The sequence below is a fragment of the Fusarium flagelliforme genome (assembly GCF_020744385.1).
Source record: "Fusarium flagelliforme strain FIESC 12 MPI-CAGE-AA-0113 chromosome Unknown B0J16scaffold_2, whole genome shotgun sequence".
NCBI lineage: Eukaryota > Fungi > Ascomycota > Sordariomycetes > Hypocreales > Nectriaceae > Fusarium > Fusarium flagelliforme.
The window spans coordinates 1,239,884-1,265,275 of NW_025763504.1; the positions used below are offsets into that span (position 1 = coordinate 1,239,884).

A 25,392-nucleotide genomic window follows, 5' to 3' on the forward strand; every position below is an offset into this window, starting at 1 on the left:
TGATTGAATTAGTTGCCGACTTCGCAATAAGAAGACCAAGGCAATCCATGAATATTTCTTTTTAGTTCAGGAACCACTATGACTATCTTAACATATCGGCCTTACCCAGAATGGATAGTAACCACTGGAATTATACTAGATTTTGTAGAATAGATCTCGTAGATGTTTTATTGGGTCCGGAGTCGGAGGTCAACATCGTGTAAGTGATTCACTGTTCGTGATAGAGATGGCAAGTCACCACCAGATCGATTGATATCTTTGCTTTTTCGTGGAGGATCGAGGACATGACTGTGACTCAACTTCTTATTCTCCAAATATAAAAGATCTGTCTCTCTCCTCTTCATCCTCTCTTCTTCAATCATTCAAGCTTCACACTCTACATCACTGCATCATTCTCCGGTTGCTTTGCCCATACCAACATAGCACACAACAACTCAAACACACATTCACATCAACTTCGCATCATGTCAAAAGGCCGAGTTTGTCTGTAAGTATTTGATTCTATGTCACAAATGCCGTATTAAAAACTGACTAATTCTATTCTATAGTGCCTACTCTGGAGGTACTTCATCCTAAACTATACGACGCTTTCATGAGGACGACGAATACTAACTCAAAAAGGTCTTGATACCTCCACGATCCTAAAATGGCTCATTCTTGAAGGTTATGAGGTTGTGGTATGTTTACTTGACCAGCCTTTGCTTGCCAACAGTACTGACAACTGATAGTGTTTCCTTGCCGATGTTGGTCAAGTAGAGGACTTTGATGCCGTTGAGAAAAAGGCTCTTGCTCTCGGCGCTGAGCGCATGATCATTGAAAACCTCCAAAAGGAATTCGTCGAGCAGATCGTCTTCCGAGCAATTCAGTGCAATGCCATCTACGAGGACCGATATCTCCTGGGAACCGCTCTTGCTCGACCCGTTATCGCTCGAGCTCAGGTCCGAGTTGCTGAGAAGTACAACTGCAACCTTCTGAGCCATGGTTGCACTGGTAAAGGAGTAAGTCAACTCACCAAACAAAGATGAACCACTGCTAACAAATCACAGAACGAGTATGGCACACCAATCGCAAAAACTCAAGCTGTGACTGACAAATTTCTTTAGCCAAGTTCGTTTCGAGCTCGCTTTCAAGGCCTGCAACCCCTCGATCAAGATCATCGCCCCTTGGCGACTACCCGAGTTCTGCGAGAAGTTCCAAGGCCGAAAGGACCTTCTCCAATTCGCTGCTGAGAACAACATTCCTGTCTCATCCACCCCCAAGGCCCCTTGGAGCCAAGACGAGAACCTTGTCCACTGCTCGTATGAGGCTGGTATTCTCGAGGATCCTGACCATACTCCTCCTAAGGACCTTTGGACTCAGACTGTCGACCCTCTTGAGGCACCTGACAAGCCTTACGACTTCACTGTTCACTTCGAGAAGGGTCTGCCTGTCAAGGTTGCTACCCCTGACCAGGAGGAGACCGACTCGGTAAAGCTCTTCAAGCTTCTCAACAAGATTGGACACGACCATGGTGTTGGCCGAATTGACATGTAAGTCCGATCATCGCTGGTATTGAGAAGAGACCGAGCTTACAATTCTTAGTGTCGAGAACCGATTCATCGGACTCAAGAGCCGTGGCTGCTATGACACCCCCGGCTTGACCATTGCTCGTCTTGCCCACCTTGATCTCGAGGGTCTTGTCCTCGACTCTAAGGTCCGCAAGCTCCGAGACCAATTTGTGACCGTCGAGTGGTCTCAATGCCTCTACAACGGCGTGTACTTCTCTCCTGAGCGCGAGTGGCTCGATGAGGCCATCGTTTCTGCCCAGAAGGGCGTCAATGGTCAAGTCCGCCTCCGAGTGTACAAGGGCAACGTCTACGTTCTCGGACGATCGAGCGAGACCAGCAGCCTCTACTCGCAGGAGGATGCTTCCATGGATAGCCTTGACACCTTCTCTCCTATGGACAGCACTGGCTTCATTGCTATCCAGTCTATCCGATTGGAGAAGTATGGTGCTCAGAAGGCCAAGGACGGCCAGCCTCTCAGCCAGTCTTAGGACTGTGTAACAATACAAATGTAACAATAATGGGTTGATTTGGCGTTGGAACAGGCAGAGAGCTCTAAAAGCATGAATACTTCCGCCTTAGATAGGAAGTCAGGACAATTTATTGTTAATTTCGACATCAATCTCGTAATGCATGGTGAATATCCAATCTCCCCTTGTACTATTGCTCGGGTATCATATTTTCTGCTGTGTTTGAAAGACCACGTCTTCACGCTCAGTCTCGGCGATGAGGTCTGGGACTGGCACTGCGTCTGCGTCGGTCTCGCGATCTCGAGCGACGGCGCTCTCGGCTTCCATCTTTTTTTCTTCGATCATCCCTTTCGCGGTCTTCCCTTCGATGGCCGTCGCGATGGCGTCTGTGACCGTGTTCCCTATCCCGATCTCCATCCCTATCTCTGCGTCTCTCCCTGGGTCGATTTTCATCCTTGTCCTTGCCGGCATCTCCGTCACGGCTTCGACTCCTCCTGTGCCTTCGATGGCGGCGCTCGCGATCGTGGTCGCGATCACGACTTCGACTGCGGTGTCGCCTCCTCTCCCGTCTTTCGGAACCATCATGTCGTCTCGAGCGCTCTCGCTTTTCGTTTCCAGCTTCTTCCTCGGGAGGTCCACTTGCTGGTCCGACTTTTCGTTTTTCGGGATCAACTTCTACTGCATTCGCACCTGAAGAGTTTCGTACGGGCGGTGGCAAGCCCAAAGCCGCTGCAATAGCATCCTCTTCAGCCTCCTTGATTTTGCGCACTTCTTCCTTTCGCGCCTTCTCACGTCGTTCCTCTTCTGTTTCTCCGTTTTCGTCGGGTTCCCCATCGTCTTCAGCTTTGGCGTACCAGTTCAAGTCGCGACCCTTTTGCCATCGTCCAACAGGGGCCTTGAGACTGTGGCCAAGATAGTTTTCGCGATGGGAAGAGTTTGCGACTTCATCCCAGCTGAAGTTGACACCACCTCGGGATCCGGATTTGCGGACGCTGGAAAGTAGATCCATGGCGTGATTCCTACACCAGTATTATGTGTTGTACTTGTGTTTCTGCGGTATGAAGAAGCGTGCGTTGGCTTGGTGCAATGAATAAGTGAAGTGAAGGTAGGTGGTTGAAAGGTTGAAATGATGCGCCAAGCTATGGACTGTACTGGATATGCGCTAAAGCGGAACGCGACCGCTCCCTGCAACACCCCTGGGGGTAGAGAGCTGCACCCCACGTCAATTCGCGGAAGCTCTTTCAACCTCTCGATTCTCCAAACAATCATCACCAAAAACAAACATCACAAAGAAAAGCGTACTTAGGATCAGATTTGCCAGCGAAAATTTTCAAGATGTCAAACCCAAACGATCCCCCTCTTGATGAGATCCAATGGCGCTCTCCCATGGCTATCGCGCAAATGGGCGGCCTACATAACAACACTATACTCTTCTACTTCGCCGAATCGCCATTCTTCGAGCGCACTTCGAATAACGCCGTGGTTTATAACCAAGCGATGAACGTTCCTTCGATGTATCCGGTCATCCAAACGCGCGAAGCTTTCGAAACACATCTCAACACCATGTCGGGTCTTGAATTCAGGGTCGTAGAGGAGCCTGCAGAGACTGGTCCTGGAGCTGGTACAGGAGTTTGGGTGATTCGCAAGCAGACGAGGCGCAAGTCTGCATACGAAGACGACGAGATTACTGTTCATGCCTCATACTTTGTCGTGGGAGAAAATATTTACATGGCACCAACCTTGAGCGGCATTCTCGCAGCGCGCATTGTAAGTCCTTTGACACATCTGATTCACGGGCCCATTCTAACCTGTTATTGCAGATGACAATATCTTCATGTATTACCAACGCTGTGACAGCCGCCGAATCCGTACGAAAATGGGGACCATCAAGGGGTAACTACTACGAGCTTCCATCGTCCAAGACATCAACAAAGCCAAAGGTTCAGGATTCTGCTGCGGCAACACCAATGCCCGTGTCAGACGAGCCTAGCAAAGCCCCAGTTGCTCCCATATCAGTTACGCAGAAGGATGATGATGCGGCATTGGCCAAATTGGCGGAAGAGTCGTTCATGATTCATATGAAGTACGGCGGCGAATACATCGACGAGAACCCTATCACTGGTCGTCCAGGAGAATTCCACCTCACTACGACAGGCCGAAAACCGCCACAACTTGTGAAGAAGGACAGTCCTGTGAGGAGTATCACTGCACCAACGATCAACACTAAGGTTGAAGACAAGAAAGAAAGTAAGGAGAAGACACCTAGATCAGCAGCTCCTAAACCCAAGCGCAAGAAGAGCAAAATGGCGAACTCCACCAGCACACCAGCCGCATCTTGATGTAAAGGTTACCAGGGTCGAAAGGGGCGTTCAATGGGAAATAGACATCGTGATTCTTGCTGTTCTCACTTTATACACTAGTTTGATACCCAATACAGTATGACTTTCACACGCTTATTGTTATTATATTATATACTTAACTGATAGTGTAGCCGCCGTCAACCGATAGGGCAGCGCCTTGGATGAATGAAGCCTTTGGGCTGGAAAGGAACAAGACGACGTCAGCTACCTCTTGTGGCGTACCCTTTCGTTTCATGACCGCAGTTTGTACAGCAGGATCATCTTCTGGGACATCAGCCGTCATCGGCGTTCTAAGACTGTAAGTATTCATAATAAGCTAACATGGAGAGGAGCAACTTACTCAATCACTCCTGGACATACGCAGTTAACTCGAATCTGATGCTTCGCGTACTGGCATGTATCAGTATACTGCTTGAGAAAACACACAATAGTCAAACTTACATCAATTGCATCGCTTCGAGTTAAGCTGATGATCGCCGCCTTTGAAGCACTATAGACCGCTACCCAATAGTCAGTATATCATAGAACCTGCCAAGTGAATATACTTACGGGTTTCTGGCTTTCCAACAAGTCCGAGGTTACTTCCCACGTTGACAATCGACCCTCTGAACCCAGGCCGTCCATCATGAGTGACGCCAACATCTTGGGTTGACATATAGTTTAGCTCTTCACGCGCACAAAGCCATAGCCCTCGAAAGTTCGTATGCATAACATGATCGAACTCCGCAGTAGTCACGTTATGGCTTGGTTTTGTAGGACCATAGATACCTAGACTTTTAGTTGACTAGGCGCAAGTAAAGATGTAGGACATACCAGCGCAGTTAACAGCATAATCAATACGGCCAAATTGAGCAATTACAAGACTCATGTTTTTGAAAACTTGATCTGCATCGAGGTTATCCGTCTCAAAGAGGCGAACCTCTGCATCTTCGGCTATGCTCTTAATAGCGTTCTTTGTTTCAGCCAGGTCATTTCCATTCTTGTCGAACAGAGCGAGCTTGCGACATCCTTCTGTAGCAAAAGAGATGGCGATTTGACGCCCAATACCTTGGATCGTGGGGTTAGAAGACTCAGGACAGAGGTTGCGAATTATGAGTTTATCATACCGGATGAAGCACCAGTGACCAACGCAACGCCAGGAAACAGAGTATTCGATGTTGCCATGATCAATGCTTGAAAAATTAGAAGATAGTTATAGATTATGCTCAATTTATAAGGCAAACATTAAATATGAGCCCTTATTGCTCTAAGTGAAGTCTCCATCAGGTTATATAAACATGATGCTTGTATGATGACGTCGAACTCTCACACCACCAGGATTACCTTGAGCATTGTCGAATATCTACCCAAAAGTGTTTGAAAAAACTATGTTCTCTACGCCTTCCTTCAGGGGGGTTTAGAAATAGGAATTAGACGCAACTTTAGAAGCAGATCGTGAACCGAATACAATTATCTAATTTGTCATCTCTTATGCTATAAGTGGCCTAACTTTTGGTCTTTTATCAACTCCCAGGCTGTAAATGGCCCGACATTGTCTGAATATACACATCTATTGCACAACCCAGCCCTGACCAGGCACTCTCTTTTGCTTCACTGTCTTGCTGGGCAGAGCCCATCCTTGACCACCTGTACCCTCTGCCCTCAGAGAAGGAACGACAACGCACTCCCTCATTGCCGAACCATCAGCTGCAACGAATGACTTGAGTTCTTTCATTGGCTTGCTGTATGTGATGAGAGGCGTGCCCTTTGCCAGATTAGACAAAACACCACCCGAAACATCTGTGAGGGCGTGCATTCTGGTCTTGGGTCGCTTTGTCGTGTCAACTAGCTGCGTAGCTTTTTGAAGCTGGGAGTACACGATGTAATCGGGACACTCCCGCATGCTGATATGGGCCAGCGGCGATGTGGGATGAATGTACACCGCACGATCGCTCTCAACCTCCTCACCAGTGTGGATAGGCATCAAGGGAACGTATGGAATGTCGATAGATCGACGCGGCGCGCGGTACTGCTCAGGAGGGTTCGGTGTGAGGTCTGCTCGGATGGCAACCTGATCCACGAATCCTGCAGCGACCATCTGCTTAAGCGCAGCTACCTGCTTGGGTGATGGACGATCCAGCTTATCTTGATACCTCAGATTGGCAAAAGCAGGGATATTGTTTTTCAGCAATTCAGTGATCTGTTGACGCAGTTGCTGAACTTCCTTGAGCACCTTGTACCGAACAAAATGGTCCTCGCACCATTGCTCCGTAGGCTCGTGAGCAAATTCCGCCACGACTTGCAAAACCTTTATGGCATCGGACTTGTCGTCCATGCTGCAAAACTCGTAATGCACTGTGTTGAACTGCTTTCGAATAGCTGCCTGGCGACTCTCTGCTTGGACGTCCGCTGTTGTGCGAATTTCGTGGTCTTCCTTGGCTGCAAGCTGTGGAATGGCTTGAGCTTCAGGAAGGAAGATCTCTGCCACCGATAGACCAGCAACGAGAGCGATTGTGTAATGGATGCAATCGAGGGTGTGCCCAACCAACAAGATGCGACTGTAGCGGGGAGACAGAGGGAACATAGACATGAGCTGACCGACAGGAGTGACCTTTCCAGTATCAGAGACAGCAGTCAGGTACGTCAAAAGCTTCTCAGCCTTCGCGAGGGCCCGTCGATCCGGTGGTGTAGGGAAGGGGAAGTTGACAACATGCTGTAGGTTCATGGCCTTTAGCTGGAGCACGATACCCTCAAGGGGCATTCGCAACAGCTCAGGATCCATGAACTCTGGGAAGTCTCTCTCGTAAACTGCAGAGGAGTATAGCCTGTAGCAGTGACCAGGACCGGTACGACCGGCACGACCGGCTCGCTGGTTGGCACTGGCTTTGCTGATCCAGCCGATGCCATAACTCTGAACGCCGCTTAGACGATCATAGTGTCGCTCCTTGGATCGTCCGCAGTCGAAAACGTAACGAATACCAGGAATGGTCAAACTAGTTTCCGCTACGTTGGTAGCCAGGACAATGTTTCGTGTGCCCTCGGGCGCCGGCTCGAACACTCGCATTTGTTCTCTTGTTGGTAGCAGAGAGTAGAGAGGGAGAACTCGCATCTTGAGAGGCGCAGCTTCTTGGTCTTCCTCAATCTGGAACTCATCCTCATCCTCCCCATTCTCATCATCTGTGAGTATCTCGTCAAAATCATCGCCATCTTCATCACCGTTGCGATCATCCACGCCTCCGAATTCGATATCCTCGACTTCTAAAGGAGCGTCATTAGCGGATATTTGCACCTTGGGTCCGTCGGCAGATTTGGGACCACCAAACGCCGTCTTGAGCTGCTTGCTGAGCTGCAAGATTTCATTGCGACCAGTCAAGAACACCAGGAAGTCACCAGGCGGTAGCTTCTTGTGACCTCTGCTAATCTTTTGGAACGCCTCCTCGACATAATCGTGTCGTGTCTTTCGAGCGAAATGCATAGTCACGGGATGTTGTCGGCCCTCAACTTCGAGGACAGGTGGTGGGGTCGCAAAGAGGGTAGGATTCATGGTGAGATCCTCAATTCGCAGCGTGGCCGACATGATGATCAGCTTCAAGGGCTTATGGTTAGGATCCTCCGCCGCCAGCTCTGTTCGAAGCTTAACAATTCGGCTGAGCATACCAATGAGAATATCGGTGTTGGAGCTTCTTTCGTGAGCTTCGTCGATGACGATCGCGGAGTACTTCATAAGCTTAAAGTCCTGCGCAACCTCGCGCATCAGAACACCATCAGTCATGAACTTCATGGATGTCTTGGGGTTAACAGTGCCCTCGAAACGAATCTGGTAGGCCACCGCCTCAGACTTGTCTCCAAGTTCCTCAGCAACTCGCTTCGACATACTGACCGCAGCGACTCGACGGGGTTGCGTGATACCGATCAATCCAGGCGTGGGTCCATCGGGAGCACCATATCCAGATTCGTAAAGGAATTGCGGAATCTGAGTAGTCTTTCCGGAACCTGTAGCACCACACACAACAACAATGTTATGGTTATGAATGGCTTCCATTATCCTCTGTTCCTCCGAAACCACAGGAAGCTTGAGACGAGCTTCCTGGACCTCCGGGGTTCTGGTAACTGAAACGCTGAACACCTTTCGGTCGGTATTTTTTGTTGTTTGTAGCTCCAAGGGCAGAGGATCTTGCTCGGGTGCTCGAGGGACGAAATTGTCTGGTTTGGGAATCTCTAGGTTGGTCGTTGTTCCTTCGATCGATTGGTATCCGAGAGCCTGGTTTCGCGCCTGATGTGCCCATGCCTTGAAAGCCGATGATCTTTGCGCTTTGTTCTCGCCATCCTCCATATCTTCATCAGAGTCATCATCTGATTCCTCCTCGGAGCCTTCACTCGAGTCTTCACTTTCGCTGTCGGCTTCTTCTTCGTCTTCGTCTTGTGTTTTCTTCTCGGTCTCGTTGTCGCTGAATCCATTCCACTCGTCGCTGCCGCTGCCGCTGCCATCACTATCGTTTGCGTCTTCAGACTCGGGCTGGGGTGCCTCAACGGGAGCGATTGAGAACTTCGACTTCACTCCACCACGCTTCTGTCGCTTTTTAATAACGGGTTTTCCTTCCTCGTCAACGTCCAATGGGCGCTTGAGACCTGAACCGAGTGATGCGCTGATCGTCGGTTTCGATTCACTAGAGGCCTCCTGAGGAGCGGGCGCGGGTGTAGATGTCGTCGCTTTCGCTGGTTCTGTTGCCTTGGCTTTTGTTGGTTTTGACTCTTCCTCCGATGCGTCACTGTCGTCGCTCGAATCGTCTTCATCCATCTCCCCTTCCTTCCTCTTTTGGAAGAGAATTTTCGCTCTCTCCTCGCCACCCTCCAAACCGGCCTTCTCCTCTCTCATGGCCCTTCGTAGAGCCTCCTTCTTGGTTTCGCGACCTTGGCCCATGACACGACTGCTCGAAAACAAGCTAGTATCGACTTGTTCCTTAGCAAGCTTGGCCATCAGCTCGCGGTTTTCGTCCTTGCGCAGCTTGCCCTCAATGTACTTTTCCAAGCGCTTGGCCTTCTTTCCGCTCATCTTCTGGCCCTCTTGACGAAGCTCTGCCTTCAGCTGGGCCTTCTTGGCCTCGTGCTCGGCCTTCGCTGAAGGAAGCAGCTCATCCTGGTTGGAGTCTACTATTTCATGTTGGGCATTCCCTTTTGCTCGCTCACGAGCTAGCACCTTGTGCTTTCTTTGACGAGGAACGTACTTCGCCATGGCTCTGAGTAAGGATATGAGATACCTAGGTCCTTTCGCAAACACGGCTCGATAATAATTTTTGGGCAAAAGTGTCGATCTGCCGTTGAACACCGCCAGAATCTGCGTTCACTTTTGGCATAGCGCGGGGTCTAGTGGGGCGATCTAGCGTTAGTCGCTGAGTCTAGTCTTTTCTTGGTGTTCCATTGTTTTTCAAGACTTGAGGGCGTCAAAATACATAGGTAGCCTAGATACTGACTGCTCTAAGCCGACATGCATAGAATGATTAAACAATTTTGTTTCTATGCTTTTGGTGTTGAACTATAGGGAGGACAAAGACGAAGCAGTATATATACCTCATGAGGCAGAGGTCCATGAACTTAGTCTACTGACTTGGCTGGTCACCTTGAACGGCGGTTGACTGACCGGCAAACTTCAGTAGAGCACCCTTGATGTTCCTCCACTATTGACAGAATAAGGGAAATACAGTTTGCAACAGAGAAGCCCATTGATTTGCTTATAGCATTGTTAATTACTTTTGCCTCATTTGGAAGCGACACTGGGAGTCAGAGACCTCGATTCCTTACCTTCCCCGGGTTCATAATTAATGGTGTCAACCATCCGCCTAAACTCTCCCCAAATGAGCCAACGATTTCGTTCACTCAGCTCCATTTTTCTCACCACCAGCGCCAACTACACATGTGCTACGTAAACCCAGAAGCATCACAACAGCTCAACACTTCCACCACCAATAACAATGACTTCAATCGATGTCAGACCAGACCAATTCCCCGCTGGGTCCCGAGAAGTCTCAGGTCTAATAAACGGCATTGCCACCGAGATTTCCTCTACGAGCTTCGCAGACAAGATCCTAGTCACCATCTCTCAAGAAGGCCGTCTTTCGCAATGGGTACATACTCTTGCCAGTTGCACATAAATTTATACTAACATGATGGACCAGATTCAAGTCCCTTTGACAGGATCTTCATCTGGAGTGGTTGAAATGAACCTACCAAGCTCAAACAAGGGTCTTCTCCCCTCAACACATCTCACACCAACGACGCTTTTTGGAGGCGGGGGTGAGGAGCGTGAGACTCTGGGGCAGCTTTATGCGGCGCAAATTGCAAGTCAAATATGCCTGCGATCACCGGAGGATCGACGAATCCTTGTTTTGGGTCTTGGTCTTGCTAAAACTGATCTCGAGCGTGAGGCTTTCTTTGATCTTTTGGAACTTGTCCAGAAGGTTCTATGAGTTTGATGGAATTGCAAACACTCTTATGTCAAAAAACACCAATTATGTGATCACACCAGGGATCAGTCTCGACGTGTATCATTCGACATGAAGCTTAGGGAGGAAGCAATGCCTAGTCATCAAAGCATGTCCAGCCCAATCTATAGATACGGCATTTAGCCAATATCATGTCCACCTTATGTGGTTAACGGTCGGTCAACGCTGAAAAACGTTCATGTATTCATTAAGATGCACCATCAACTACAAATCCTAGCGCTTATTTGCTTCCAGACAATGTCCTGAACATTGTCTGCATATCTACTGAGCGCCCAAGGCAACATCGTTGCCAAGCATCCTGCTTTTATAACATGCTTGACTCGCGAGCGTAGGACCGGCGACGACAACCCGACCTTTGTAGCCAGTGCAGCGACCAGATTGTCAGCAGTCACGATAAAGGGAAAGGTGGCAGCAAATGACAGCCACTCGTATACGGCAATGACAATTCATCGTTCATCCAAATCCTTCACCTAGCGCTTTTAACAATAACTTATATGCTACTGTACAGCCATATCTCATGATGTTGGTGCCCGGTTCTTACGATCCCTGGTTGAAAGTTAGTGTCTGATTTCAAAAAAACTCATAAAAATCGCAACTCACGTGCTGAGCCTTCTAGAAAGTTGCTGCAACTTTTTGTCGTTGTTGGCATCTTCAGCAGCCTTCTGGAGCGCGTTGTCTCGCTCCTCCTCTTGGTGCTTGACCACTTCCTCGTGGGTAGGTGGCAGTCTCTCGTTCTGCAAATCGACCTTTCGAGCATCTTCGAATCCATTGATAGCGTTCTTGAGGCCCTCGGCACCGAGCATGAGGGTTCCGGCGGGCAACCTTCCACCAGAAACAGTCTTGAGTTCTGTGACCTTCTCTGACTCCTCGCGAAGCACTTGGAATACACGAGACAATCTACCGATCGCGAGAATCTTGTTCTTGATGGCTCTACGTCGCACCTCAATAGACTCGGGATCATTGGAGAGAGCGGGTGAGGCGGGTCCAGGGGAGGTTGTAGTGGGTGTCTCCTCCTTGAGCTCCTCCTCAGAGCATGTGCTGAGAATGGCAAGGAGCATGTCGGTGATCTTCTCTCCGACGAAAGGCAGAGACCAGGTAAAGACATCCATAAAGTTGGGGAGCCAGTAAGGATGAGGAGTGCAGTTGAACTGTCGGATGTTCATAACGTTATTCTCGTATTTGAGGACGGCGGCCTTGTTGTTGTAAACGTCGAGATAGTTGGGGGCGGAGAAGATGGTCATAACACTAGGGAAGCCCGTGGTTCGTGTCTTGCGATACATGCGGTAGCCAGCATCTTGGGCCTCGTGGGCACGAATGATCGAAAGAAGGTTGTTCTTCTCCAAAAAGGCACAGGCGGCAGGGTAAGAGAAGAAGTACGAGCATCCTCGGACGTGGTTGTGCAAGAAATAGTCGCTGGTCTTTTCCTGGCCAAAGTCTTCAAGGGGATCAGCCCAGAGGATATCACACATAAGACCTTGAGTAGGGGGCTCGCGGAAACGGTCAACCTAGAGAATGTTAGCTATATAACATCGGCAAGGAAAGTTTTATCACAACGCACGCTCTTGAGATCGTCCAGAGTGTGCAACTCGGGACTCAATCCACCGTGAATGCAGAGGAACTGCTTGTTCATAACAGCCGCCAGAGGGAGGGCACAGAAAGAATCCATGCAGGCCTCGTAGATGGTCTCGGAGTACTTGTGCTTGCATTCAAGCTTGAAGGTAAAGTAATCGGTCAAGTGGCGACATTCGTGGTTTCCTCGCAGCAGCCAAAGCGTCTTGGGGTAGTGAATCTTGAGACACCAGAGGTAGAGAACGCACTCTATGCTGAAATACCCTCGGTCGACGTAGTCACCAAGGAAGAGATATCGGGTCTCGGCGGGGTCGCCACCAACTTCGAAAAGCTTCATGAGATCGTAGTACTGTCCGTGGACATCACCACAAACGGTGATGGGAGCGTCCATCTCCAGGAGGTTGGGCTCGGCGCGCAGAAGCTCAGTACCCTTCCTGAGAATCCAAAGAGCCTGCTCCTCGGTGAGACGACCTTCGCGGTAGAAATGCTGTTTAAGGAACTGAAGGTTGGGCTTGGTTTGAGTCTCATCCTCGAAGAATTGTTCGTCGGTAGGCTTGTACATGGCAGGAGCTTGGACATCTGTGAAAATGCGAGATCCAGGTCAGTCAAAGATATCTGGGAGCCGGTTTTGGAGATTTTGGTGGCCATATTGATCCATCATGCCGCAAAGACGAGCTGAATGACAGCTGCAGGTACTGCGGGCAAATCTGCGATCAAAGCGTTGTCGATGATGATGGCGGGGTCGTGGACAGCGACAACTGGAGGGGGATCAAACGAACCTTTGCACACACGCTCCATGGTGTTGACCTGAGTGTTGTCCTCCATGGTGTGAATGGTGAAATCGATCTCGGGGACCGGCTTCTTCTCCTGGATTGCGCGAATGGCATTGTCGACCTGGACGTTGCGTCGCTCCTCAGCAGAGGGCGCAGTGTTGGCCTCGCCTTCAGAGTCCATGGTGGGCGGCTAGGGGCGACGAGAAAGAAGAACGGACGGCGGTGAAGCTTAAGATCGATAGAGAAGATGTATGTCGAAACCTGTTATAATAGAATATGTGGTGCGATTATATGTATGTAGGGAGGACGGTTCTGGGTAGAAGCCGCGGATGGGTTTGTAGGAAGACGGTTCCTCTACCAGGATAGGGCTGATCAGAAAGAGCGGGAAGGCAGGTTGGGAGGTAAGAACTCTCAGTAGCCACTGCTAGTTGGGAGATGACGGGGTGAGCAATTCTAATGGAGGGCCAGACAGACGCCAGACCAGGCTCAAGTATCTTGGGAGGGAGCTCAAGTACCGGGGCAGGCTTTGACAAGTGGAGATGTACCAGTAAATGCGGGCAGGGTACTTTTCGGGCGTCCAGCTTTTGAGGTTCTCGAATCTGACAGCTCCTCACGTTTATTCCGATGACAGGTTCTGCTTTGGCCTCGGTCCAATGAAACGATGGCAGTTTTAAGGTAGGAGTCTCAACTCGCGTGGTCATCATTCATTCATTGATTCACTGTCTCTCGTCCACAGCGCATTTTTACTGCGCTGCTGCGCAAAGTTGAACACCCTCCACCACAGTCTAGCTCGGGAAACCATCCGTAATAAGGGACTGCTCCCCTGGATTTCCCCTAAAAAAGATCCGTCCGCCTGAAAATAGAATGGGCCTCATCAACGATACATGGATAAACTTTTAAGTGGTGAAGCGGTGAAACCAACGATATTATGGCTCTTATCGTGTTCTAACCATTTGCGCATTATCAATCTTACCTTGAAGCTTTTTGTCCCTTATCAACTGAACTGCCAGTTCATCTAGCATGACCAATGGGATCAGTTTAGTATCAGGAATCTGACTTTTGGCGATCGTTAACGAATATCTTTCTCTTTACATTCCTTACCCCACGTTCATCTGACAAGCGAATTAGTGTACGCCATGTAGCCCAGTTCAGTATTCTGATATTCATCTCGAGGCGTTTGCTGCCAAGTTTCACGTTGCCAAGCTGGTGCTGACGCAAATCCGATGTTCTGTCTAAATTCATGTCTGAAAGAACCTTCAATATCTAATTCCTAAACTCCAATACTCAAATGCATATCCTATATAAATTTCTTAAGGCAAGCAGTAACCTCCATCAACAATCAAGTCGTGACCAGTCGTGAAAGAAGAGGCGTCACTAGCCAGGTACAAATAAGCTCCCTTGAGCTCTCCAGTCTCGCCCTGACGTCTATGTATGATGTTAGCCAAGAGCTAGCAAGTTCCGGAACCAGCTTGTACTTACCCGGCGACTGTCTTCTCCTTGAAGACGTTCTTGACATCCTCACTGATAAAGTCTGTGATCTCGGTCTTGATGTATCCTGGAGATACGGTGTTGACACGGGCGAAGCCTGTCCATTCGACAGCGATAGATTTGCCTGCATCAAGTCAGCTACACTGTACTGATTAGTTCCGCTGGAGGGGCTCACAGAAGTGAATGACGGCAGCCTTTGAAGCGTTGTACACAGCCTGTAGCTGAGGGATGTTCACAATGCTTCCGCTCATCGACGCTGTAGCAATGAAGCTACCCGCCACAAAGTTTGTCAACTTCTTTCCATCTAATGTCGTGCCCTCCTTCTTCTGTCTTCGGAAATGAGCTCCTGCACTTCTGGCGCACCACATGACGCCGTCAACGTTGACCTCCATAACACGACGGGCTCTCTCCGTAGGGCCATCAATAAAAGTGCCGTCTTCCCAGGCGATACCACTGTTAGCCACAAAGACATCCAGACGACCGTTGAATTCGGCAACAATGTCGTTAATGGCTTGCTCAACCGCCTCGGGTGAGATGACATTGACTTGGAATGCTCGGCCTGGTTCTATGTAAGCTGTGTTCGATATCAAGTTGAAAAGTGGACTTACACTTGACACCATATGTTTTCTCAATGTTCTCGGCTTCAGCTATGGCCTGCTTGTTGCTGTTGTACCAGATAGCCACGTTGGCTCCAGCCTCAGCGAGTGCGTGAGCGATAGCCAGACCAATGCCTGCACCTGCACCAGAGACGATAGCTGTACGGCCCTTCAGAGAGAAGAGCGACATGACTCTAGAGGTATCAGGTATACCCAAGTTGTCATGGTGAAATGCGCCCGTTTTTGAATCCATGATGACTTCGAGATGAGTTGACTTGTGAGAATGAGAGTTGATGGTTTAACAACTGTATATATGGGTTAGTAGGCAGAAAGGTTTAAGTCATCAAGGTTATGGTTCCGGACAGCTTGACGCTTTATATAATATCCGCCAGCCTTTACCCAAACACCAGACACCTCGGCTATCACACCAATAGATTACATAGCTATCCTCACATTTGCGACATTTACTGTATCAACGAACCAAACATGTCTGTTGGCCCTGGTCCCTTCCAGTCGAGTGGAACCCAAGTTGACAACATAATACCTAGTATCTTGAGTTCGCAAGGCACAACAGGCTTGTCTCCACCAACTGGCGCGCCTATCAAGATGCGTTATTCCAAGATTTAGCCGTCTTGTCAGACTTGAAATCTGGCCCGTGTATAACGGTTTGACTTCGTGGAGAAATACCTCTGGCAGGGTCCGGGTGTTTACATGGTGCAGTGCTTCGGCCCCGTTGCTGTCCACTCAGCTCCGGCTAATTCGGGCCCCAAGTGTCTCCGAGCCGAGTTCATCAAGCGCCGAACCCCCGGGGATGGTTTTGAATTAATCGCGGGGTAAATATGCCCCGCCATTTCTCAATGATCATAGTCAGTGACTTATGCTGGCGACTATGGCGGTTAAGCATATGCAAAAGTCTAGTGCTGTACATCTCCTTGGATCATAGCTTTCAGGATGTCCCGACATAAGTACAAGAGTTTAAACAAGATATCTTTCTTTATGTCTGAGTCTTATGCAACTCCAAGACACTAGTGTTTCTACCAAATAGCATTCACTATTCTTCGTCGTCGTTGTTGTCTCTCCGAGAGGCTTCTTGGACGTTTCACAGTGGTCGTCTTGCCAAGGTCCGGCTTATTTGTCGTCGTCTCGAGATCCGGCTTTTCAAAGGATGCAGGATGACTTTTGTCTTGAGGTTCGGCGTTTTTGGAAGACCTAGCGCGACGGACGCGTCGGGGTATGCTCGTTTTATTGACTCCATGGGAAGCGTCCTGAACGCCATGAAAGGCAGTGTTGACGCCTGCATTCTGGTTAAGGTTGTGCCTGATAACTCGCTCGTGGTCAAAGTTTGTCTCGCGATAGCGAGAAACGAAGTCATCACGGGGTACTATACAGAGTCAGAGACCAGTGGTTTCTTTGGGCTTATGAGAACAACTTACTGTACGCTCCGCATATGCGGCGGTTACCCTTAAACGCACTTCGTCCATGCATCACTCGCCAGTTGTCGAAAACTGGACAATAGGGTCAGTACCAATTCTTAATGAAAACATAATTTTACATAGTACTTACTGACGATGGTGCCGGGGGTCAACTTGAACCAAAACTCGCTACTTTCTTGGCGTATGATCTCATTCCACTTCTGAGCTGCGTCGTACCAAACCTCTGCGTGCGCGGGATGCACAACCCCACGATCATCGTTGTTCCAACGAATACGGCGCAGCTTATTGTCGGCGTCCGTTTCGATAACCGGATAGACGCCATTCGGCGCAATAGCAATTCCTTCGTTTCCGCTAGCATGCCAAGGAATCTGGGCTTTTTGCAGGACACCGAACGCTTCCGGGAATTCATATTTCAACTTTTTGGCAGCCTTGAAGCCATCGACAAGCAGAGACTCGCCACCTAGGGGCTCGTCTGGGTTGTGATCGGGAGGAGCGTCGTGCGAGAGACAGTGGAAGGCTTGTAGGCCAGCAGGCTCGGTGAAGTAAGTAGTGTCTGTATGAGCTGGAAGAGCTATGTTCGTGTACGCAGTGTCAGCCAGGGCAAGATCAGGAACAAAGTCGTAGAATCCTCCGTAGTGGGTATTGCGTATTGGGCCAATTTTCTCCAAGAACTCTTTTGTTGCTTCAGGAGTTGGTTCGGTGTTTTCGACGAGACAGAAGCCATGAATCCACTAGATTTGTAAGATTCCAAGTACTATATTGTGCCCGGTCGGGGTCGGGATTAACTCACGATCTTTTTGGTCAGCTCAGCCATGATATTGTCAGCTCCCAGTCTGTAGTCAACTTTCGGGGGATTCTCTGCGATCTCACTGCCCCAAGGTCTTTGATTCCTTGGTAATTTGTCAGTGATCGAAGACAAAAGTTATACCATGGTCCAGAACCTACTGGTCTACTCTCAGCTGCCTCTTGTATCCTCTAGTGAACCAGGCGTCGAGCCATTCCCAGGGATGAATGCTCTTGTGGTCGTCCTCCCCTAGCATATATCAGCGATTTGAACAATCCAAATCTCCAGCAGCAGGGCTATGCATACACAGGACTTCGAGATGTTTCTCATGATGCTCAAACGATCGAGGCTTGATATCTTGCGACAGCTGTCTAGCGGTTAGCCACTGCACGTCCGTCCAACAGCCAACAAGTTATGGCTAACCGTGAAAGTATCGAAATTTCTTTGCCTCGTACTCTGATTGACGCATTCGCTGCATTGGCAGTTGTCGCTAAACGTATAAGCGCTCCTGGCTCATCACATCGAGCGATTAAGCGCGATTGTTAACTTACCGCAACCACAAACTAGGACTGCACCACCAGAGAGAAAGGCCAAGAGTCAGCAACCAAGATCTGAGAAGCGCGATGCAACGTAACACGGGACTCACAACTTGCGTTGCTCAGGAGTAGAGTCCGGGGCATCAATCTTTTTAAAAATCTCGATATGGTTTGGAGCTGATGAGCGAGCTTTTAGAGTGAATGAGACTGAATTCCATCTTGCGAATGTTGTATTTGGTGCTGAAGGTGAAGTTAGACCAAATGCATTCTGTTGTTGCATGCATCTGGCGGCTAAGGAAGCACGTCGACTCGACAGCCCGGAACTAGTGATAGAGTATGAGAAGTTGAATAGGACATTGATTATTTTGGGGGTGATAATTACACTGAGCAACGAGCAAGCCGACTAAGCATTGTGAGTGATGAATTCACCTCAAAGGTAACAAAAGTTCAATCCAATATTTGTTAAAGACCGTAAGTTAGGTACGATGCTTGAAGTTGACTGGGTCATGGCTTGAATTCACTATACCTCGGCAAATGGTCGGCCGAGAATCGCATGAGGATAAATGGAAGGAATCCCCTGGTGAGTCCCCGTTCTTGACAAAGAAAAGGGCGTTTGACTAAAGGCAGTTGGAAGGTGCCAAGGCACGTGCATAATTGTAGTCAGGGGTAATATCTTAATTCGAGGATTGAGAGTAAAGTAACACATAATAAGTCTCTTTCTCTATTGATCAATTATTTTTATGGTGAGTCTGTTCTTCGTGGTCAAGACTGAACAAAGAAGATAAACTGCCAAGTTGACTTATTACTGGGATAACCATGTCCATATTGTGGGGCATACATTAAGCTTGGATCACTGGACGCTACTCCTTCCCCATAGCTCCAACCCTCCAAGCTCTCTTTCGTGATGCTAATTTTGTACCTTCTTTGACTTCTCAATACTAGGTACCCAAGCAGCTGAGGTAGTATCAAGTGATACGCTGCATTCTATCAACCAGTGTCAATCGAACGCAAGGGATTCAACTCATCACCAATTCTACAGCCAGACTGTGACTGCCATGTCATGTCGAGACCATTATCTTCGGCTCTCTGTTCCTTGAATGGATGTATCCCCAAAGGTAGAAGCCCAATATCTCGACCCAAGGCATCTTCCATAAAACTGCTGAACTGTTTCGTTTCGACTCAATCAAGTCTTGGCCTCGACCTCGAAACCAACATCGCGGCCAAGTGGCTGTCTCGCCTTCCAATAGCGCGTCTCTCCCCCACTTGTATAAGCGCTGACCCTTTTAACCTGCATTCTGCGTCTCTTTGATCCTCCATGCTTCGACCTCGCTACCGAAGCTTTGGGTTGCTCCAGGGGTCTTGTCGCGCCCGCGGTTAGGATGCCTTCATGATTGGCGTCGCCAGGCGATCGGACCCCCTTGCTCTCGAGGCTGACTTGGTTGTTGCTTACAAGTAAAACATAGTAGAACCAACACTCAAGAAAAGATCCATGTAGGGCAGAACTAACAATGGAAACTCTTGGTGCAGGCATGGCATTGGTATAGTTCTTTCATCTCTCGCTCATTCCTTTTATCATTAAGAACTGCTGCACGGCGTCTGCACGAAGCGCCTCGCCTTCATTTCTACCTGTTGTTCTCTCCTCTCTTTCTATTCAATACAAGCTATTGGCATTATTTTCAGTCTTCCATGTAGACTTGTCATGGCTTTCTCTGTACAGCCTCACGAGGGACATCTCCTCAGGATCTTCCTTGTGTTGGTTTCGTTTCTACTTACTCCAGTAAGCCCTGCTGCTGTCGAGTCCAATATCAGAGTCTTCTCCGTTGAGGAACCGGACAGTCCTCGAGAAGTCTCGCCATCTTTTATGGACTTTCCATCACAACACCAAGAGCGAGATGGATCATGTCCAATATCTGGAGATCATTGGTGTGGCAACGACCTGCCTGGGGACTTTTGTTGTTCTTCTGATTCCGTTTGCAAAGTCCTTGCTGCCAACACAACCACTTTATGCTGCCCAAAGAATTCGGAAGGAGAATGCGAGGTCATCTTACCTATAACCTGCCAAATCGAAAGGCAAAATCCTTTGACAAACCCATCAGCGGAGGTCAAGTCATTAGCACTTAATCAAGAACTAAAACGATGCGGAACCAAAAACGGGAGCAAGAGATGCTGTCCCTTTGGATATAGCTGCAGAGGCGACAAGGAGTGCGTCCTTGACAAAGACCAGGACGAAAGTTATGCATTCCTTCTGCCTGTACCCAAATATTCAACATCATCTCCGGCAGCAACATCCACGACTGCATCCTCAGTCACATCTGATATTCTTGCAGTTGAAACATCAGAAGCCCCCGATAGGATCGCGCAACCACCAGTAGCCAGTGCCACAGACCCCAGCAACGAGTCACCTACCCCAGACGATGAAGAAGAAGAGGAGAAGAAGGGTGGTGGCATTGGTCCAACAGGGATAGTGACTGCGAGCACTGTTGCTGGCGTCTGCTGTCTTGCAGGAATAGGCATATTTGTATGGATGAAGTGGTTCCGGAAGAAGAGAACCGACGACACTCCCAATATGTCACTTGCTCGAGAGTCATGGGGTTACTTTTCCCATAGAAGCTCTCCATCAACTCGCCATCTTCATCTCGCTCGTGGTCCTGATGACAAGTTCATCGTCACGCCAACCACAGCTGGGTTCACACCCTCTTTCCCACCACTTGACCCGATTGTGGAAGAGAATAACAGCCCTGTAGAGCTTCCTGCAACCCCAGTGTCGCTATGCATGTGGTCTGGTATCGAGGATGCTTCTGTGGAGGAGCCAAAGTTGGCATATGTTGTCCCAGCAGCAAAACAACAAACTTGAAACATCGGAGAGGGGCCTAAAACTTTATGATTGTTATGAAACGAAACATGCGAAACGCTTTTCTTCTTGTATATATATTTCTTCTTTGGCAATGGTAATGCCCATGTTTGGTCATGATTATGAGTCAGTTAGGGCGGAAGATAGTCGCTGGCGTTGATGAGCGTAGACCTTCTTTTTCAAATTGCAATGCAATATTCCATTTGATCATTGATTGTTGCATTTTTGAATCACTGTGAATTACTATTGGACGACCTTCTTTAAGAATTGCTTCGAAGGTCTATTCATTGTTCTGTAAATTTTCAAGGTCCGTGAATGCAAAGCCTTATTTGCCAAGGCTTATGATACAGGTGCAATACAGTGTTTGGTCTGAAACAGAAGCAATTAACACTGTCCAATAGGCAATCAATTTGATGATGTTGGTTGAATTTCAACAAATAATTCCAACAGCATCTTTTCATTGTCTATTGCCACTTGATTTGTCAAGTTTCCAACTGATTCACTGCAGAAGAACTCTATATAGATTTGCGATTACCCATTTACTCTTATACTGGCCTTCAAGTCAATCCACTAAAGTTCTTCCCTCGCTTTGCCCTAACATTTGTCTGTCGCATTTTCTCAACTCTGTCCTGTTCCTCCATATCTATCCTCTCTTGTCCAACTCGGGCCATGGCTTGCCTTTTGATCGGCGCCAACAAACTCCTGTAACCTGATCACGGGTCCCAAGTTTTTCCCAGTCGCGAGGCTAAGACTCTTCGAGCTGCGACATTTTGACTACGAATTAGCTCGAATCTTTCCATTACAGCAATGACGCCTGAACATCCTGATTTCGACGTCTTCTACGACTCCCAGGCAACTCATCAACACCTCTTCACGCGACAGAATCCCTGGGATCGCATCACCCAACCGAGTGTCCTTATATCCTGCCTCATCATTGTCGTCACCCTTTCGTACAACTTATATGCTTCCACGACTACCGTTCAAGAGTCAATACGCTTGTTGGGAACAAGTCTCTGGGACGCCTTGGTATTTGTCGTCCCCGAGAGGCTCTTGGATGCTATAGATACGTCCGATAACTCGACGAATTCCACAACCTCACAGCCGATGTTGCGCGCCGAACGAAACCGACATGCTGTCAAGAGCGATAAGATGCGAAGGGTCCTCGGACTGGATCGCTCTGGTGGTGTTATGTCCTCGGTGCTCCAGGTTAGAAGCCGCGCCCTTTCTTTAACAGGAAGTGTTCTGGGATTGAAGGGCGAGTCTTCCAGTCCACCTGGCCTCGGTAACATGGACAACTCATGCTACCAAAACAGCATTCTCCAGGGACTCTCATCTCTCAAACCACTTCCTGAGTACCTCTCTTCCTACCTCGAGGCTTCCGACGATAGCGGCGATCACGATGTTGCGCAGACGTTACGAACATTAATTACCGACCTCAATGATGTATCAAACTATGGAAGGACATTATGGACCCCTGGCGTACTCAAATCGATGAGCACCTGGACACAACAGGACGCTCAAGAATACTATTCTAAAATATTGGACGACATTGATAAAAGCGTCGCTAGGGCTGTCAAGAGTACTCAGCCTCAGCATCCCGGTCTTGCGGCTAAGATAGAAAAGGACGATGCGACTCCAAGCGAGCACAGCGACGACAGCGGTTATCAGAGTATAATCAATTCGCCTGAAGTCAACTTGCCCCACAACCCGTTGGAAGGTATGCTGGCGCAAAGAGTGGCCTGCGTGCAGTGTGGTCATTCTGATGGACTATCGATGATCCCTTTCACATGCTTGACGCTAAGCCTGGGTTTGAACAAGAACCAACATGACTTGTATGAACGGTTGGATGCGTATAGTAAAGTTGAAGCGATCGAAAATGTTGAGTGCACTAAGTGCACGCTTATCAAGACTCAGCAACAATTATCAGCGATGTCAAAGAAGATGCAGGATAGCGGGGCATCCAACGAGAAGCTCGCAGAGCATCTGAATCAGCGACTGGAGGCAGTTGAACTGGCCTTGGAAGAGGATGACTTCGACGACAAGACACTGACAGAGAAGTGTAAGATTTCGGCTCAGAACAAAGTCAGCTCAACCAAGACCAAGCAAATTGTCATTTCTCGACCACCAAAGAGTTTGGCGATCCATATGCAACGATCGGTGTTTGATCCCTCTACCTTCAATATGATGAAGAACTCGGCGCCAGTCGATTTCCCTATGACACTGGATCTTGCTCCTTGGTGCTTGGGCAGTACTGGCTCCAACCCGTCGGACGAAAACTCGAAGTTGGAGGAAGAATGGGTTACTGACCCTCGGAAGTCAATGGTAGCTGGCGATCAGGGTTCTAGTAAACTCGCAGGCCCTATTTATGAGCTTCGCTCTGTAGTGACACACTATGGTCGACACGAGAACGGCCACTATATCTGTTATCGCAAGTTCCCGCGACAAAGCCCTCCCACCAAGGTGGTAGAGGATGATGAACCCGACAGCAAGGCAGACGCCAAGACGGAGCCTAGTACGGACGAAAAAGAAACAGACGAGCCCGAAATGGATTGGTGGCGGTTGAGCGATCACAATGTTTCCCAGGTCAGCGAAGACGCGGTTTTGAACCTTTCACCTGGAGTATTCATGCTCTTCTACGATTGCGTAGACCCTAGCATGGTCATGAACGACGAAGACGCTGTCAGTATGCAAGACGCCATTGACGTAACGGATGTAGATGCCGCAAATGGGCTGGTCGATGCAACGGGAGATATCACCCCAGTTGTCCAGGGGCTCGAAAGTCAAAAGGCTAATGGGAAGCCAAAAGAGCTATCTGAGAATGAAGAAGGTGCCACGTCATTCATCGTAGATGACCAGTCTGCTGAAACGATAACGCGCGGCTCAGATCTGATTGCTAACGCACCTTCACTGATTCCCGTTGAGCCTTGAAGGATTCACCAAGGGGAAGATGGGGCAGTGCTAACTTAGGCTGCCATTATCAACATCAATAATGGGAACTGCATACAGAGATATAGGGAACATTCACGGATAGGGATTATATTCAAAAGCATAGCGACGGCGTTGAAAACAGTCATATTGTTGGAAATATGATCTTACTTAAGCATTGGACTTGGAGGTACATAGTAGAAGAAAGTGACTCGCAGGAAGGACTGCATTGAGATCACATGCAATGTCAGGATTAATACCAACACAGCGTTTTGGTAAACGATAGAACCCGATTGTTATCCCCGGTCGTGAATTCAACCTGTATTGAGGCTATTAACCGAAATTGCTGTTTATCGGTTACGACGAGTGGAATCGATACTGGTTGTTTCAGTTAGGGAAGTCTCGCGAGAGCTATTAATATTTACGCTCCCGGCAATGAGCGGCCGAGAAGGACAGAGTCGAGAAGCGCCCATCCCCACTGCAGTGGAACTGAGTGCCGAAAGGTCCTCGGCAGGTCACTAGCAGAGAGAATAGATTAAACTGTTGGTTGATCAACCTCCTGAACAGGTGGGATAAACTTCACTCCGCGGTTATATCGGCAACTAGCCAGGGGAAATTTGAAAGGCATATGCGTCTAAGAGATCTAGTAAGTTTCCGAATGCCTATCATGAGGGGGTTGCACTGTCTGAGCGAGGTTATCATAGGTTTGTTCTCAATTCAGGAGTAAGTCTTCCAGGATGAAGTGCCGAACTATTAATACGTTGATTAATTTGGCATAATTCCGGTCCCTATGGTCATCCTAATAAGTAGGAGTTTGAAAGCTCGTATATCAATGCTAGTGTCGAGACTGTCTAGTCCAAGCTCATTAACGACCGTGATGTTGTTCCTCGGCCAAGGCCGCTCAAAACACAAGGGAAGGAATTGACAGCTGCCATGTGGATTGCTTCTTGATCCTCTGCTGGCCCCGTTACAGAGAGATTCTAGACCATTAGAGGTCTTCTCGTATTTGAGGAACCCGCTTGTAATGCCAAGCTTCCTACTAAGCAATGCTTAGTTGCGTCAACGAACGAGGTTCATTGGTTAGTCCGTATGTAGAAACACCCGGACAGGGTCTTTGACATCCCTGCTACACTGACGGTCCCAGTTGCTGATCGCCATGGCCTTCAGTTGCCTTGTGGGACGACTATTGCCCTGCGCCCCCTTTGGAAAGCTTCAATTCTCATCTGATGATAGGTATCGCCGTAAACACGGGCTTAACAGCTCCCATCTGGATGGTTCAAGCTTCAGGGCTGTCTTCGCCAAGCGATCCGTTAATTCAAGCATTTAACAGTACTGTCCTCCCAATGAAGCTGCTTCGATCTGCTCCATAGCTAAGATATAGATTGTCAATGAGGCTTGGCAGGTACGGTGCTTAATAGGGCGTGGCCGTTTGTGATTGTACTTTTTGTGAAGCTCGGCCTCTTTGATCCGTTGATGACAGGGCTTGACTCGTAGAATATGACTTTGGTTCTGGCGATGGGCAGTTGATCGGCACAGTTGAGCCGAATGTTGGTTGGTTTAGGACATGACAAGGTCCATTTCGAG

The 25,392-nt window shown here is 48.7% G+C and overlaps 11 protein-coding genes across 11 annotated transcripts; 5 read left to right on the forward strand and 6 right to left on the reverse strand.

The window, feature by feature from the left end:
- Positions 1 to 323: 323 nt before the first annotated feature.
- On the forward strand, positions 324 to 2,147 carry B0J16DRAFT_54806 (argininosuccinate synthase). Its single transcript, XM_046134043.1, has 7 exons — positions 324 to 487; positions 549 to 562; positions 622 to 677; positions 729 to 998; positions 1,047 to 1,051; positions 1,104 to 1,529; positions 1,582 to 2,147. The coding sequence occupies exons 1-7, from the start codon at positions 465 to 467 to the stop codon at positions 2,033 to 2,035; spliced, it is 1,248 nt and encodes a 415-aa protein (XP_045986049.1). The 5' UTR covers positions 324 to 464; the 3' UTR covers positions 2,036 to 2,147.
- Positions 2,148 to 2,218: 71 nt separating this feature from the next.
- Positions 2,219 to 3,023, reverse strand: B0J16DRAFT_315831 (kinase phosphorylation protein-domain-containing protein; the record flags this gene model as incomplete). Its single annotated transcript, XM_046125275.1, has 2 exons — positions 2,219 to 2,686; positions 2,721 to 3,023. 2 exons carry the CDS (start codon positions 3,021 to 3,023, stop codon positions 2,219 to 2,221), a joined length of 771 nt encoding a protein of 256 aa, XP_045986050.1.
- A 255-nt stretch (positions 3,024 to 3,278) lies between these two features.
- B0J16DRAFT_281684 (MED6 mediator sub complex component-domain-containing protein) lies at positions 3,279 to 4,465 on the forward strand. The gene is made up of 2 exons (XM_046123951.1): positions 3,279 to 3,781; positions 3,835 to 4,465. Exons 1-2 carry the CDS (start codon positions 3,350 to 3,352, stop codon positions 4,351 to 4,353), a joined length of 951 nt encoding a protein of 316 aa, XP_045986051.1. The 5' UTR covers positions 3,279 to 3,349; the 3' UTR covers positions 4,354 to 4,465.
- On the reverse strand, positions 4,461 to 5,556 carry B0J16DRAFT_410889 (uncharacterized protein). The gene is made up of 6 exons (XM_046133190.1): positions 5,481 to 5,556; positions 5,188 to 5,421; positions 4,924 to 5,142; positions 4,816 to 4,874; positions 4,715 to 4,764; positions 4,461 to 4,664 (listed from the first exon to the last, which is right to left on the reverse strand). Exons 1-6 carry the CDS (start codon positions 5,536 to 5,538, stop codon positions 4,490 to 4,492), a joined length of 795 nt encoding a protein of 264 aa, XP_045986052.1. The 5' UTR covers positions 5,539 to 5,556; the 3' UTR covers positions 4,461 to 4,489.
- A 128-nt stretch (positions 5,557 to 5,684) lies between these two features.
- B0J16DRAFT_332411 (P-loop containing nucleoside triphosphate hydrolase protein) lies at positions 5,685 to 9,791 on the reverse strand. The gene has a single exon (XM_046126708.1). The coding sequence runs from the start codon at positions 9,584 to 9,586 to the stop codon at positions 5,924 to 5,926; it is 3,663 nt and encodes a 1,220-aa protein (XP_045986053.1). The 5' UTR covers positions 9,587 to 9,791; the 3' UTR covers positions 5,685 to 5,923.
- Positions 9,792 to 10,157: 366 nt separating this feature from the next.
- On the forward strand, positions 10,158 to 11,133 carry B0J16DRAFT_54844 (uncharacterized protein). The gene is made up of 2 exons (XM_046134044.1): positions 10,158 to 10,475; positions 10,527 to 11,133. Exons 1-2 carry the CDS (start codon positions 10,323 to 10,325, stop codon positions 10,815 to 10,817), a joined length of 444 nt encoding a protein of 147 aa, XP_045986054.1. The 5' UTR covers positions 10,158 to 10,322; the 3' UTR covers positions 10,818 to 11,133.
- Positions 11,026 to 13,630, reverse strand: B0J16DRAFT_332414 (Metallo-dependent phosphatase-like protein). Its single transcript, XM_046126709.1, has 4 exons — positions 13,202 to 13,630; positions 12,412 to 13,001; positions 11,454 to 12,358; positions 11,026 to 11,399 (listed from the first exon to the last, which is right to left on the reverse strand). Exons 1-4 carry the CDS (start codon positions 13,374 to 13,376, stop codon positions 11,369 to 11,371), a joined length of 1,701 nt encoding a protein of 566 aa, XP_045986055.1. The 5' UTR covers positions 13,377 to 13,630; the 3' UTR covers positions 11,026 to 11,368.
- An 875-nt stretch (positions 13,631 to 14,505) lies between these two features.
- B0J16DRAFT_353614 (uncharacterized protein) lies at positions 14,506 to 15,532 on the reverse strand (the record flags this gene model as incomplete). Its single annotated transcript, XM_046129322.1, has 4 exons — positions 14,506 to 14,620; positions 14,675 to 14,807; positions 14,859 to 15,242; positions 15,292 to 15,532. 4 exons carry the CDS (start codon positions 15,530 to 15,532, stop codon positions 14,506 to 14,508), a joined length of 873 nt encoding a protein of 290 aa, XP_045986056.1.
- Positions 15,533 to 15,967: 435 nt separating this feature from the next.
- Positions 15,968 to 17,864, reverse strand: B0J16DRAFT_54901 (uncharacterized protein). Its single transcript, XM_046134045.1, has 5 exons — positions 17,658 to 17,864; positions 17,503 to 17,602; positions 16,843 to 17,443; positions 16,713 to 16,784; positions 15,968 to 16,660 (listed from the first exon to the last, which is right to left on the reverse strand). Exons 1-5 carry the CDS (start codon positions 17,750 to 17,752, stop codon positions 16,314 to 16,316), a joined length of 1,215 nt encoding a protein of 404 aa, XP_045986057.1. The 5' UTR covers positions 17,753 to 17,864; the 3' UTR covers positions 15,968 to 16,313.
- Positions 17,865 to 19,536: 1,672 nt separating this feature from the next.
- Positions 19,537 to 20,948, forward strand: B0J16DRAFT_54906 (uncharacterized protein). The gene has a single exon (XM_046134046.1). It carries the CDS (start codon positions 19,732 to 19,734, stop codon positions 20,884 to 20,886), a length of 1,155 nt encoding a protein of 384 aa, XP_045986058.1. The 5' UTR covers positions 19,537 to 19,731; the 3' UTR covers positions 20,887 to 20,948.
- Positions 20,949 to 21,193: 245 nt separating this feature from the next.
- B0J16DRAFT_332421 (uncharacterized protein) lies at positions 21,194 to 24,225 on the forward strand. The gene has a single exon (XM_046126710.1). It carries the CDS (start codon positions 21,691 to 21,693, stop codon positions 23,809 to 23,811), a length of 2,121 nt encoding a protein of 706 aa, XP_045986059.1. The 5' UTR covers positions 21,194 to 21,690; the 3' UTR covers positions 23,812 to 24,225.
- Positions 24,226 to 25,392: the final 1,167 nt, after the last annotated feature.